At 41.8% G+C, this 15,632-nt stretch overlaps 1 protein-coding gene across 1 annotated transcript; it reads left to right on the forward strand.

The window, feature by feature from the left end:
- Positions 1-14,401: 14,401 nt before the first annotated feature.
- LOC125529406 lies at positions 14,402-15,360 on the forward strand. Its single transcript, XM_048693817.1, has 2 exons — positions 14,402-14,429; positions 14,617-15,360. Exon 2 carries the CDS (start codon positions 14,734-14,736, stop codon positions 15,241-15,243), a length of 510 nt encoding a protein of 169 aa, XP_048549774.1. The 5' UTR covers positions 14,402-14,429; positions 14,617-14,733; the 3' UTR covers positions 15,244-15,360.
- Positions 15,361-15,632: the final 272 nt, after the last annotated feature.

A 15,632-nucleotide genomic window follows, 5' to 3' on the forward strand; every position in this document is an offset into this window, starting at 1 on the left:
GCGGCGTGGCGGAGTGATTGACGGTCATTTTTTTTCAATAATAAGAGCGTTGGCGCGCTATTTCCTGGCGGCAAATGGAAAATAGTTGCCCCAAATGCCAAAATGATTTCCTCCAAAAAAATTGAGGGGAAAATGATTTCCTCCAAATGAAATAAGGGAAAAAAGCCTATTTATTTCTGTTGTACACAAACAACCAAAAAATGGGCCAGGTCACGTGCTCTATTTTTATTGTTATTAGCATACATTGTGAAATGTTTTCTCCTAGAAAAAGTAGAATTCCATTGTATTATAATGTATAATGGATTTTTGCGTCTAAGGGCATCGTCTAAGAACATCTTCAATGTCGACCCTCAAACCATCCGCATACGTCTAGACTGCGCGGTGTGGACGTTTTTTGGTGTCCAACACGGTGTTGTATCGGTCCGCTCGGCGGTCCAGACACACTTCTTCCCAAAAACCGCAAACAAAGTGGGGGGGGGGGGGGGGGGGTTTGCGGTGTCCGGACCGCTGCCACGTGCCGCTTCTGACTACCTTGGCCGACCCAAAAATCCCACCTGCCTCTGCGCTTTCCATTGAACGCCCAGCCGCTTGCCGCACCGCATTCATGTCTGCCCAGAGCATGCATCGGCTCGCATTGATGCGTGATTTGACCGAACGAGAGGGCGGCACTGACGGACATGACCACTCGGGCGTAATCGCTTCAATGCGGCACGCTGCGCACTGAGAAACCAACCGTCCGCTGCGCCGCATTGTAGTAGGCTGGCTGCCACTTCGCCTGGCCTGGTCATGGACTATTTAAGCCGTGCGCAAGCGATACATAGAGCGCACTCCCCCTCCCGACCACCGTCCCTCCTCCTCCCTGTCACCATCCCCGAGCCCAGCGGCGATGTGAAGTTCTCGTTCCATGCTGGTAGGCAGAGGCGGTGGAAGTCCCTTGTCTGGCAGGCAGCGGACCCATCTTCTCGTGGAGGCCCCGCGTGAAGGAGGAGCCACCGTCCCCGATGCGTGCGTCCGCGTGAAACGGGAGTCAACCCCCCAATGCCTCTGCCACGTGAAGGATGAGCCGCATTGACAGACCCTCATCGCCGCCACGCCGCAATCGCCGCCCGATAAAGGAGGAGCTTCCACCCGTGATCATGAAGGAGCGTGGTGCATCCTCCACTACCCCAGAGGAGGTGGTTACGGCGGTGCGTCGGGCTCGAAGGGCCATCGTATTTGAGGAGGAGCGCGCGGCGAGGCAACATGAGCGGTACGGCTAGCGCAATGCGCTCCTTGCTTTGTGTTCGTCAAGAGCGACGTGCCGCCGGATGGGTCCCCAACGTTTGGCCTTGCTACTGCATGGCCGCTCGACCGCTTGTTATGACCGCTGAGACAGCCACCAGGCGCCACAGCAGGAGGCGGAGCATGGTTGTCCTTGTGTCAAAATTTCATAATCCATATGGATACTTATTTGGTTTCAAAATTTTTTGTCAATAGGCGTGAATTGGTTTTTCAATTTTATTTTTTATTCTGTTCAGCCAAAACCATTGAAAATTTCCCACAATAATAATTATATGGTTGTCGTTGTGTAAAAATTTCATTATTTTCTGAACACTTTGTTTTTCGGTTCAAGTTTTAGGCCAAATTTTGGGCTGAAAATGAAGAATGGATGATTTTCTCAAACGGACTCTAAATTTGATGAAAATTTGATAGAATAGTAGCCATTCATATGGTTGTCCTTGTGTCAAAATTTCATCAAACTCTGGACACTTTATTTTCGGTTCTAAATTTGGCAGTTGGTACTGAAATGGTAGCAAAATGCTGCCAAATTTGGTAATGTTGGACCCACCATTTGGATCCCAGCAAGGTAAAAGAAATCTACAATCAGAACAAAATGACTCGGTCCATGGATATCACAGAATGTTTCTGTCTAACTGCATTGCCAGTTTGCCACTTCCAAGTTCTGATAGTCAACAGTATTAAAAAAATGCACTTGTGACATTGTGGCAACACATTTTACAATGGCCAGACAAAAGAACATCAGTCTGATAAAATCTAGTTTCTTACATTGAAAAAGACGAGTGTCTAAGGCATGATCTTAAAAAGAAGAATTCACAATTGTATATTCAACATTTCTCGGCCATGTAATATAACAATACGAGATAACTGCAACATGTCGGGAATAATCAATAAACCAAATGTGATACTTAATTTCCAAAACAGAAATTCTACATAATCAACTTAAAATTCACAACCAAGTACACTTGGGCTGTGCCCTGAATTAGTACGAAAAAAAATACAACCACAAACTATAATAAAGCATTCTGACTTTGTGCTTGTAAACCGCTACCAAAACCATAACTAAAATTGTAGTTGCATGCAAAGAACCACACCAGCAAAGAGCTTCCACCATACTTCAGCCTGAACCAAAAGCACAATGCTCTAACTCTGTTTCATCCGATGATTCGTCAACACCCATGTCAAAAAGATCACGAGGCCTACTTCCACTACTACATTCCATAGTTCAGCTTTTGGGTCTTGAATGTAGAAAACCTGCTGCACTTGGGAGGAAAATACAAAAGGATCATCCTCTAGCTCATCTCCTGTGTATTTTCCGAGACTTGTTCACAAGAGTGAACCCAAACTCATCCGTTGGAATGCCAACTTTGTGGTAGACATCGTACCAATCACAATTAAAGAACACCACCTTGTAATCATTGTATGACAATTCAAAGATGTCACTTAATCTGCCATAATATCTAACACCATTTTCTGCAATGTTCACTACACCACTATTTTGTGTGACATGCCTGACTCATGACTCATCGTGTGGAACCTGAAAGCCGTTGATGACATAGCCACTGTAGCGCACCCCGTATCTGTTGGGTTTTGCAGCCAAAGCTCTTACCTTTTCTGTAATAGTTTAACTGTATAGTTATTCTGTAATTGGTATGGTAAAATGTACCTTTTGTTCCAACCAGTCAGCAAAGTGTTCATTAATTAACTTAGTGGTATCAGCTTCTGTCAAATTAGCTGAGTCACATCGTTTGCTATTCTCTTCAGCCACAAATTCACTGTAACAATTAAATTATATGAACTTCTTGGCAACTGTATGCAAAAGTTTGTGTGTTCATATATATGCAAAGAATATGTCAATTTTTTCATTGAATTTTTATGAATTTTTTTTGTTGTAATTTTGTTCATAGAATTTTTATGAATTTTTTTTGTTCATAGAATTTTTTTTGTCAATTTACGTATATGTTTATATTGTGTAGGAATCTGAAAATTATGTATGATCAAAGTCATTTATGTATCTGTCATATTTAGAAGAAAAAGAAGGAGAGAAAAAAGAAAATAAGAAGAGGAAGAGGAGAGAAGAAGAAGAATAGAAGAAGAGGAGAGGAAGATAAGAAATAAATAAGAAGATGAAAAGAGAAGAAAAAAAAGGAGGAGGAGAAGAATTCTTCTTCCTCTATTATTCTCTTCTTCTCTTTTTTTCTTTTTTTTCTTCGATCTCCTCCTCTATTCCTTTCTTCTTCTCCTCTTTTTCTTATTCTCTTCCTTTCTTATTTTTGTTATCGGGTATGTCGTTGTCGATATACCCCCCTCCCCGATAACTTTTAGTAAGTACTACTTAGAAAGTGTTTAATGGAATTAGTTAGAAAAATACTAGAACTAGGTAAACTTGTTTATTTTTAGTAAGTACTACTTTATTCTATTTATAGTAAGTGCTTAGTAGTTGAACTAGTTGATTTAATAAAACTGGTTTATTTTACTATAGAAGTGGTTTATTTTTAGCAAGAAAATTAATAGAACTAGTTTATTTTTTTAGTTAAAGCAATTATTCCCGCATCGACGTGGACGATGCCTATCCCGCATCCTCGTCGTCGAGTCGGCGGAGGACGACACCTGCTTGACCAGATGGGCCATGTCCGGGACTGGGCTCCACCGGGGTGGTACTGGGAGGCGCTACCTTCCGGGGGGCGTAGCTTGGTGAGGAGCCAGCCCGTCGTTGACCCGATCCTTGTTTGGTGGCGGTCGCGTGGGCCAGAAACGGTGCCGAGGCTTCCGGACACCGCGGAGGTGGTACGTCACCGTGCCAGCGAGGAGGACCAGCACGTCCGTCGCTACATGGTTGCGTTGGAGGGCAGGTTTGAGAATACCTGGCAGATTCTTCAGGGATCTCACTGGAGCTATGATCCTGTGATGGTTCCTTCCCTTTGGGTGTCCACCGCCCGCGCCGATACCCGTCGGGCGCTACGGTTCTAGCTGTACTCGCGATATGTATGATAGTATTCGACGTGTATTAGTGATAATATTCGATGTACGGACACATATGGAGATGATGTAGTTTTTCTTATAATTGAATGCATCCTAATTTGAATACTACTTTATTTTGCGATTTGATTTTTCTTATTGAATGCTCAAATTGGAGAGCACTATGCAAGGCATATGCATATGATTAGTTGAATAATAATGATCTAATTTAGTTTTTGTAGTACATATATATATATATTTAATTGTACATGTTTAATCTTTGAATTATGAACTATAGGAAATGTCATCATCGGACGATGGAAGTCTCCCGGGGGAGTGCGACTGGTGCCACGACGATCGAGGTCTGTGCGACAGGCCTCACCTGGACGATGATCGGCGCTTCAGCATTAAGCTCGAGGAGACCTTCGAAGTTGAAACGGTACGCAACGACGACAAGTGTTTTTTTCATAATTAAGCATGACTTCAACTATTTCAACGTGTAATTTTCATCTTTTACAATTCGAGTATAGTTTATCCCATGCCATGCAAGACGCTATGTCTTGGAGAGGATGGATTTTGAAGACCATGAAAATTTTGAAACGAAGAAAATTCACCTAAGGACCCATCATGATGTGGATTTTGAAGTAAAGTTGTATAATGCTGAGAGCGTAACCCATTTTGGTTGCAAAAATTGGGAAGCATTTTGCAAATTGTATGGTTTTGATGAGGGTATGCTTGTCACCATGGATCTTGGTGATCCTGAAATCGAGCAAGACAATATGGACATTTGGGTCCTTGTTGATACGCCTCCAGTTCTACCGCTATGTGAGTTTCTCAAACATAGTTAATTATTAACTAATTTATATTGTTCATTTCAAAATAGTTGACAGCTTATTTCCATTGACAGCTTATTTTGAAGTATCAAAGAATGTGCAGAAGATGGTAGATAGAACTTACTACACCGATGGCTCTGAGTTAACTTACAAGGAGAAAACTCATCTGGTTGGATTTTGTAATGATCTTGAGAATTACAATATCTACAATCGAACTCCTCAACATTATGGTCAATACGTGCCACTAGTGCACGTGTTGAACTACGGTAACTACTATGGAGATACCCTGGTAAGATTTTTTACTATTACGACATACGTGCATCTTTTGCATACTTCTATATAAAACTAGTACTTCATTGCTAACTATGAAGTTATTACTATGTTTTTCAACAGATAATCCCAGAGGATTGTGTGCCTCATTGATGTATGAGCATGGTCGCCTTGATGTTTTGAACATATATCCAGGTCATCCTACGAATCTCAACTGTCCATACCGGATTTCTAAAAGAAGTGGAGACATGCAAATCAGAGAATGGAAAAAATGTATGGACAGTCGTAAGAGGTTCTTGGACGCAAAAGGAAGCGGCGCAAGAATTGGAGACAGGATGATCTCCATTCTCCATAATGGAGAGTCAGGGTCTATACTGTTTTATGCTATTTTACCTTAAAGAGGGTATTTAGGTCCTACCTAATACTGATGATCATGTGCTAAGAACAATTAAGTAGGGTTGGTTCGATGACTATGAGGATGATGATCGTATGACTTGTTATTAATAACGAGTAGAAGTTCTATCATGATGATTAGTAGGACTTATTATTATGATGATGCATGATGTGAGCATGAAGAGTTATTATATATCAGTGGGTGAAATGAACATGGATTGGATTGAAGTGAAGGCAACATGCATGTGGTGCATGTCGAAAGTAGTACTAATCCAAACTTGATCAAGTTAGGATTAATTAGTATTACTTTCGACATGCACCACATATGTTGCCTTCACTTCAATCTAAGCCATGTTTAGGCATAGCATAGCGTTGGTATAAACCAAGCACGGAGATATAAGAGAGGACACTTCTCTCTATTAGCTAGCTAATAAAACTAAATTAACCCCCAAAACCCCTAAACAAGCCCCTTTAAAAACAAAAACCCAGCCACAGAAATGCTGACGCGTGGATGCCTATTGGTCCCGGTTGGTGCCACCAACCGGGACCAAAGGCCCTCCTGCCTGGGCTCGCGCACAGGCCACGTGGAGGCCCATCTGTCCCGGTTCTGGTTAAACCGGGACTAAAGGGACAGGGCATTAGTACCGACCCTTTAGTCCCGGTTCAGGAACCGGGACAAAAGGCCCTTACGAACCGGGACAATAGGCCCGTTTTCTACTAGTGCAATCGTTGGTGCAGCACACCGGTCACTAGCCCGGACCAAGGGGAGGCTCGTTCACGTACGCCCTCAACTCAACCGCGTGCTCCTTTTCCAGTAAACACGTGTTACCTCGTCCCCGTCAAAATGTTCCTTAGCACTACAAATATCTCTAGCTATCATGTTGCTGAATGTTTTGTTGCGATCGTATGAAAGGTAGGCAGATTCCTTCCCAATGCCACGTGTTCCTGCACTTGTATGCTTTTGAAATTGCAGAAATGGTGCTGGCCTAATTCACCGCTTCCAGTGAAATTATTTATTATTCGGCTATGAGTTGTTACTAACTTCATCGTTTTCTTTTTCTACAGTTGGGCTTTTATAGCTGAATTCCTACAATAGTTCTAAATACATCCATTTCTGCGACGAGTAATTTGGAACGGAGGGAGTACATGTTAAGCAGGCTGCAACGAGCAAGTAATCTTCTTTGGAGTGCCACCAAATCAAATTTAGAGATTATGTTTGTACACCCTTGTTAACAGAGATGGCAGGGCATGCGTGCATTGGCCCTTCTCTGCTTGGTACTTCAATCAAATGGTGGTAGTCAATTTTATCTAAGAGCTATGTCTGATATGTGGCCTCTCAAGTGAACACTGACGAGCCACAAAGCTACTGATATCTTGTGAAGTGAAAATATGCTATGTGATTACGGGCTATGCATGGGAGTTAAGATATTTTCACACATTTTGGATGCTGGTGTACTATTGAATTTGATTTAGATGTCAAGTGTCCATTCATGAGCGCCATGAGAAAACAAGCACTACATGGATGTGTTCCTGATGTTCTTTTTCATCAAAATGTGACAAAGTTTAATTACCTCTAATATGCATCCCCTTGTCAGTCTTAAGAGCATCAAGCCTGCTTATTTGTCCAACATATGCCCCTGGGTGCAGATTCCAGACCTGCCATCCTATTTGTCCAATAGGCCAACTGCCTATACAGAATATCTGTCAAGAATGCACTAATGCGACTTATGCAGACCTCTTTCATTTGTTTGAGAAATTTGCAAGAAGAAAAAAAGTGCAGTGTTGTGAATAAAATATAAGACTGGGATCAGTGTTTCTACAACAACACAGGTGTGTTTCATGTATTTTTTGTTCGTATTACCTTTTCTGCCGTTCCTAGTAATCCATGCCTTGCTGCATATTCAATAAAATTCCTCTAATTCTGGCTTAGTTGTTTCCTCAGCTTCTGTCTGACGAGGACGTGATGGATCCGAGGAAGTTTCTGATGCAGAGATAGCTTTGGAAGGAAGTTTTGTCGCGTGGTGTTTACATGCTGGTGGTACTCTTGGTGGTTTCTATAGTCTTATTGCCAACTGAAAAGAAGTAACGTAACATTTGTTGGGCTAAATTCATCCATCAATGCCAAAATACAAAAGGCTGAAAAACAAAAATGAATAGTTATGTGGCCTGTTGAAGGAAAATCAAAAAGGGAAAAAAGATAATAGTATTTCTAAAGGTATTTTTCTGGAGATCCAACAATACCCATTTTATATATTTATTTTGAAAGAAATAAATATATTGATCAGAAGTGTCATATAGAGAACTGTTATAAAGTTGTTTTTAGTATACTAGCAATAATTCCAGACGATGACACTACTATCAGCTGTAAAAGCTATTTTTAGTACTCTATTTCACAACACCCAATGAGCAGCTACCTATGTATGTAAATCTTAATATCTAGAGAATCTTAGCATTATGAATTTTGGCATCAACGGACAGAATTACGTGTAAAGTATAAAACCTTTTGAGGTACAGTCATCTTAATAGACTAGATCACCACACGGTGCTAAATGAATCAACAAGCTAGCTGCTAATCAACTCTTCGGTGCATGAATTTGCATACTTCTAAATCTCAAAACCAAGCTCAAACATATGATTAGGTCAAGTTTGCATACAATAGGTTACATATTACTGTGGGAGCACTTGTCCACAGTGGTCCCCTGTATGAAAATAAGTGCAGATCTGTATTTTTTTCCTTCACATATAACTAGCTTATGAACTTCAGATTTTTTTTCTTGGGAGTATGTATCAGTCTAACAGTACAGCATAATGGCATCGTCGACTTCACGAACTACAACGGCTAATATTATAGAGGCTTGTCAACAAGGAGTTGCAAATATAAGGAATAAATATGAACATCTTGCTATTTTTGAGATAGAGAAAGATGATGAACATGTTTGCTGAACGGTATTTTTTTTCCACTAATAAGTTAGCAAAAATGTACAAAAGAGTCCAGAGTTAGGGCTCGACTAACAAAGTCAGAGAGACTAAAGGGGGTTTGCATGGTAATATACAAGAACAGGGAAGAAGAATTACAAATAAGATGTCAACTACAGGACAAGAGAATCTATGTGTTATTCTTCAACTCTAAAAGAGATAAAATAAAGATCCTTCTTAAACATAACCTTTCAATGTGCAATGGAGTGCACCTTCCCCTCAATGATCAACCAATTTCTGATATGTTTCCATATATTCCATAGTACACATCCAACCACTTCAACAAACCAAGTTCTATTCGTGTTTTCTTCCTTTATTAGACTTTTTTCATTCTTGACCTTCATTGATATAATTTAAACAGATAGTTTTTGTCCTTTTTGTTTCGCCTTTTCACTCTGTTTTCTTTATCTTAAGTCAACAGGGGCGCGTAAATACAAGTCACCACAAAATAAGCTTGGCAGCATCTCGTATTCTCGTCAAAGTGATGTATGTGTTGCAGACCACTTTTTGTCAAGTTTCAGGTCAGTGCCTATTCTCTAGACCATAGTCATCGGGGCGGTGTATGCGGAATTTCAGTAACAAACTCATCAAATTAGGGACCTTGCATCTAAAGAGAGAAGAAGAAAGAATAAATTATGTCAACAGAATGAGCTACTACCACTGAATAGAATCTGTTTTTAGAATTTATGTAAAGGACATGGCTTAACTAATTGTTGGGTTTAATCTTTAGATATTTGTTGAGGCGCGCGTAAATATAATCTGACATTGATAATAGAAGATATGTGAATTCTCAATGCATAGAGCTGTTATGGCCGGTTTAGCTAGGCCCACCGGGCAATCTTAGCCCACAAGTTATCTTAGATTAATTCTTATGCAAGTTATCTAGGTTATAAATATAGGCACGACTTCGTAGTAGTGCCATGGGCGCCGTGGTTGGGGGTCCGTTGTCAATCCCCGGAACACAATGTTACTTAAATCACGTAACAGTTCAACACGAGTGTAGAAGAGAGGACATGTGGACCCCATTTCATGGCTGCGGGTACAAAAGAGTTATGAGAAGTGATGCCATGGGGAATTCCACACTAGTAGAAAACGGAGATTTAAAACCGGTTCGTAAGGGCCTTTAGTACCGGTTCCATAACCGGCACTAAAGGCCCCCCCCTTTAGTACCGGTTCGGCACGAATCGGCGCTAAAGTGTCACCACGTGGCGTGAGCTCGCGCCCTGGTATTGGGGACCTTTAGTACCGGTTGGTGTTACCAACCGGTACTAAAGGTTTTATTTAATTTTTTTTTTGGAAAATTTTGAAAAAAAATTTTGATTTTTTTTTATTTTTAATTTTTCTGAATTATTTGGTGATTTAGTCTCTAATCACCTCTCTTAACTGCTCAAGTATGGATGACTCATTCCAAATCATCTAACTTCCCGACCGGTCATCCATCCCTCTCACTACTCCAGCCCGAGCACGCTTAACTTTCGAGTTCTATTCTGCTTCGTTTCCAAGTCTGCACTTGTTGTTTTCCTGACAATAGTAAGATGTCAATCCTATTAACCCTCAGGAGTTTAGCTTGAGCATGAAGTCACACATTTCACTGTTTGAGTTTGAAACTATTATTCTAAAAAACAGTAATTATTTAGTAACACTAATATTTCTTGAATAAGTTTGACCATAGTTTGACCACAGTTTGACCATAGTTTGACCAGATTTGACCAAAATTCAAAAAATTGAAATAATTATTTAGTAACACTAATATTCTTGAATAATTATGTGGTAACATTAATACTTCTTGAATAAGTAGTGTGACCAGATTTAACCATTTTTTTTAAAAACTGAAATTTGACCATATCTTTTTTTCCTTTTAGAATTTGAGGATTCTAAAAAATTGCAAACAGGCCGTAGGCGGTCTCCATTGGATGCGGATTTTCGTGCTGAATTTTTTGATATATTATACATTTTTTTCCGACATCGTATGCAAAAGTTATAGCCGTTTTACATTTTCCCTACACTTTTTGCAAAACATGTCCAAATTTAAGTTTTCAAATTTTCCTAACTAGTAGATGTAGTAATATAACTACCTCTTGAAGGATTTTATTTTTTGAAGTTTTTATCATTTTCTTTTGATTTTTTCAAAACTGAAATGGCGATACACGAGGGGGGGGTTGAGTTTGAAAATTACCCTATAGTGCCGGTTTGTGTCTTCAACCGGGACTCTAGGTTAAGACTCTTTAGTGCCGGTTGGTGACACAAACCGGTACTATAGATTAGACCTTTAGTACCGGTTTGTGTCACAAACCGTCACTAAAGGGGCTCGTGGGGCCCTGGCCTGACGCCAGCCTGCCACCACCCCTTTAGTACTGGTTCGTGGCACGAACCGGTACTAAAGGTTCATTACGAACCGGCACTAATGCATAGCCATTCGAACCGGCACTAATGGTCATATTAGTGCCGGCTCAAATACAAACCGGGGCTAAAGGGGTGAACATTTGACCATTTTTCTACTATAGTGCCAACAACAAAATATAGCAAGTAAATACAATAGAAAAATATATCTTATGACATAACTAACAATGTTTTTAATGTGTATATTTTTTTCTATTTTACGAAGTTTGATTTTGGAGAAAATAGGAAAGCGCCTGTATTTATTTCAGAACAAAAAGCGTCTTTCTTTTTTTAGTAGAGCAATTTTTTTAGCAAAGGCATGGATGTTAATGGACGGGCCGGCAAGCGAAGAACTGGGCCATACTTACTTGTGGAGAAGAGAATAGGTTCTTGGGCCAGTCCCTTCGAGGAGAGACCGGGACGGACTGACAAGTATACAACCATCCCAACCCGGCCACATCGTTGTTGAAACCCTAAGCTGCTAGTTTATTCGCCACAAAGAAAATAAAAAGGAAACCCCGGGCGGTGGTAGCGGCGGCGGAGACCGAGATCGACGGTGCGGGCAAGAGGCGGCGATGAGCAGTGGATCGATCTCGTCGGACATGGAGATGCTGATGGAGGAGATCATCTCCCTACGGAGAGAGTGGAAAGACCTTATGGAGTCTCTTACTCCCAAGATTTCTTGCTGGAGGGATCAAATCTCTGGAGCAGCAATCTTGTCCTTCCATAAGATGGACTGGAGCACCATCAGACCAGCCTCTAGTTTCCAGTCCGACTCACAGCAGCAGCAGCAGGTATACTTGACATACGACTTCGATATTCTGGAGGACGTCGAGGATTTGGGCCAGCGGATGCTATCTTTGGCACATTCTCTTTCGACTTCCCATGCCCCCATCTCCTTGTACAAGGCGGACGAGCTGGTTAGCACAACATCCAAATTAGAGAGGATCTCGCTAGATTTCTACAATTCTACCGAGGCGGCAATGGAGGAGGCAACCGAGGAGGAGAGGAAGACGAAGCAGACTCATGAGAAGAAGATGAGGAATGATGATGAACTGAGCAAGCCTTTTCTGTCCAACGAATTCTTGGAACTCTCCTCCAGTGTCCTGGATACACCCAGCCTTTACAAGAATGAGTTGGTGATGATGTTTACGGTGGAGGATGAGGAGTATGAGAGGGTGAGGGAGGCCGAGAGAGAGATGGAGAGGCAGAGGTTAATGAGCAAGAAGCATAGGAAGTAGAGGGAGAAGAACAAGAAGCAGAGCCAGATTGTGGTGAAGGAGGAGCGCGTTGCTGATGAGCAGCAAACAAAATCTCAAACGGAGCAACTCAAAGAGTGGATGGATGATGAGCTGGAATTTTTCGCAGGCCACCTTAGCATCTGGGAACGCTCTAGTGGCAGCAAGGCCGGGCGGTTCGGTGGCTTCGAAGATAAAAGTAAGTAAAATATCCACGCTCAACTTTATTCGTTTAGTCTATTATTATTATCTTGGTGATCTCTTACTACTAGTATGATTTTTTATACTACCACTAAGACAAAAAAATTACTTACTGCTTCGCTGGCACTCGTTGTCCTATTATTCACCAGTACCTATGTGTGTCATAAGGTGCGGATGACAAACGGGATGCAAATGATCTAAAGATCTGACTGTATCATAATAAATATAGGGTCCCGATAACTGCCACACGTGTGGTGTATCGGGTAGTTGTGCCACACGCCTCGGGTGGCATGGACAGCAACCAGCCCACACACCTACGTGTGGGCAAAACAACTAATGCCCACACACATCTTTTTTCCCTCCTGAACCCTAACGCCCACACGTCCATATGTCAGGCCTCGTACCCTTCTGGTCCCACACACGACGCGTGACGCCCACCGCGCGCCCGCAGTTGCCATGGTCCAGACCCTCGTCCATCTTCGTTTATCTGCAGTTGCCATGTCGCTGAACTACGGTTGCCATGTCGGACAACTGCAGTTGCCATGGTTGCTCAACTGCAGTTGCCATGTATGGTCTGATCTAATGTAGTTGCCGTGATTTTATAACTTTAGGAATTGCCACATACTAACACTAGGCAGTTGAGAGAGTTGCCATGTGCTCACAAGTATGCTAGGGCAGTTGCCATGTAAAAAGGAAGAGTTGCCATCTGCTTACGTGCATGTTAGGGCAGTTGCCATGTACGTGCATGTTGAGGCAGTTGCCATGTACCATGCAAAAACACATGAAAACTCGGTAAAAGACAGTTGCCATCTGCTTACGTGCACTCTAGGCAGTTGCCGTGTACCCTGCAAAAACACACATGGCAGCTCGGGTAAAAAAAGAGTTGCCACCTGCTTATAAAGCACACTAGAGGCAGTTGCCATGTGCGCTGCAAAAACACATGGCAACTAGCAGCTTACGTGTGGGAGAGGAGACGGGCGTGTGGGCGAGATGGCAAATGCCCACACATCAGCCCTTATGCGTGACTGAAAACTGGTGTGTGGGTGAACTGCTAAACGCCCACACACCGGCCCCTTCGTGTGGTAAAATGGATGTGTGGGCGAACTATGTCACACACCACACACACGCCTTGTCCTACGTGGCACAGAAAATCAGCCAGATTGTGTCAAGATTCGTGCATATAGTACTGGACGGTGATGGATGCGTGTGGTCAAGATGGTCAATGCCCACACGTGTGGGCGTTAACATTTCCGTAAATATATGGCTTGACCTACTAATTCCAGTAAGCGGCAAGTTAACTATGGGACTTGCTACAATATAAAACTGAATCTGCAATAAGTCATTTATTTATAGTATTGGTCTGATTAAAAAGTATGAAGTAAGACCCATTGAGTATGGACAATTGGGCACAGTTAAATTAGGAAATAATATGCAACTCAAAGATACTCACATTGTCATATTTATAGTTTAGGGAAGTGTTAAAATTGAATTAGAGCTTTAATGTGGTATAAGGACTGAGGAATATCTAGGTAAATGCAAGTATTCACACTTACACGGTTCAACAAAACAGGGGGGAAGTGGTATCTGCTTGAGATCTCTTTGTACTAGTAACTCTTGAAGCATTTCAAAATGAAAGTGAACTGATGGTCTTTGTTTAATTTGTGTTGCAGCGACATTAAGTCCTCTCCAATTTACGCACTGCACACCCGGTATCCTTCTGCCCCATGCCGCTGTCACTGAAAGAACGTTGCAAATCTACTCATTCAAACTTGTTGGACTAACGGAGCAGCTGAAGTGGCCACTCTCTGTTTATGGCGTGGTTGCTGCCCGAGACACCGTAGACCGCAACCGCAACCTTCTCTTCTCTCAGTCGAGGATCAGGGGTCAATTACTCTCTGGACATGTATGTACTGTTGTATATTCACTTTCTCTTCATTGTCCTCTTCTTCTTTTAAGTAGTACATACTTCTTTGTCCTCTGTTTCTTTTAAGTAATATATATATACTTCTTTGTCCTCTGGTTCTTTTAAGTACTATTTTTCTTCCTCTTCAGCCAAACACTACAATAATGATTTAATCTAATGATTGCAGGACTCTTATCTGCGCTTGACTGGCCCGTCTCGCGCAATTCTAGTTGGGGATTATGTTGACTTTGAAGTTGAACTAAAAGTACGTGATGGAGATGATGAGCACAATGATACACAGTTGATGTGTGTTAGCAAGCGGTATAAAGAAGCAAACGGCGACGGTGAGCAACCTTTACTCTTTGATAGCCCATTCTGTACTGCGGAGTTGAGGTTTGAGGTTTTTCCTACGACGGTCCAGCTCACTGTATTGTCCGTTCGTGTTGTTGGAGGGGAGTTCCCTTTTAGCTCTGGGGGTCAGGTTGCTTGTATTGTTTCTGGCTGTGAGAGGGTTGTGCTGTTTGATTCTACTGAAAAAATTACTAGAGAAGACGAAGTAGTTTTGGATGGTTATGTTCCTTTGTCAAGAAACGCCATTTCAGTAGAGTTTGAAAAAGGAGTGACTGTTGAAGTAACAGCCTATGTTGATTCTGGTTCTATCTCTGATCTTGTCCACTTCCCTTCCAAGTGGTGCAACATTAGTCAAGATAGATGTTTCATCTGTGGTTCTGAGGTGGAGATTACCGTTGCATGGTCCCGGGTTGTGAGAGACAAGATGGAGATGTTGCTGGAGGGATACGCTACCCAGGTGTAGTGTGCTATCTGTAATCAGGAGTGGTAATTGTATGTCGGCAGGTATCAACTATATATATTATTATTTTGTATGTAGCCTCTATATTTTGTATGTCGGCAAGTAGTATGTATGAAGTCTATATTATATTATTTGACTCTTATGTGTTAATGAGCAGTCGTGTTGTGTGAAATATTCAGGAAATAGCCTTGAAAGCCAAGTTTGCTTGTACTGGCATTATGTTTACTTGTGTTGTGTGCCATTGCAAATATTCTGCTCAGCTGCTTAATACAAGTATGTAAGATTGGGATGTCCTGCATTTAATCTCCAACCTGGTACCGTTGATGCATTGCTTGTGAAGGGTGTCCTCCAGGGATGGTAGATCGTGTGCTTTGCTTACCCAGGGAAGAAAT

The sequence above is a fragment of the Triticum urartu genome, unplaced genomic scaffold (assembly GCF_003073215.2).
Source record: "Triticum urartu cultivar G1812 unplaced genomic scaffold, Tu2.1 TuUngrouped_contig_558, whole genome shotgun sequence".
Classification (NCBI taxonomy): domain Eukaryota; kingdom Viridiplantae; phylum Streptophyta; class Magnoliopsida; order Poales; family Poaceae; genus Triticum; species Triticum urartu.

What these genes read in the sequence shown, in the direction of transcription:
- LOC125529406 (XM_048693817.1), top strand. Translation starts at nt 14,734, where the DNA reads ATGTGTGTTAGCAAGCGGTATAAAGAAGCAAACGGCGACGGTGAGCAA.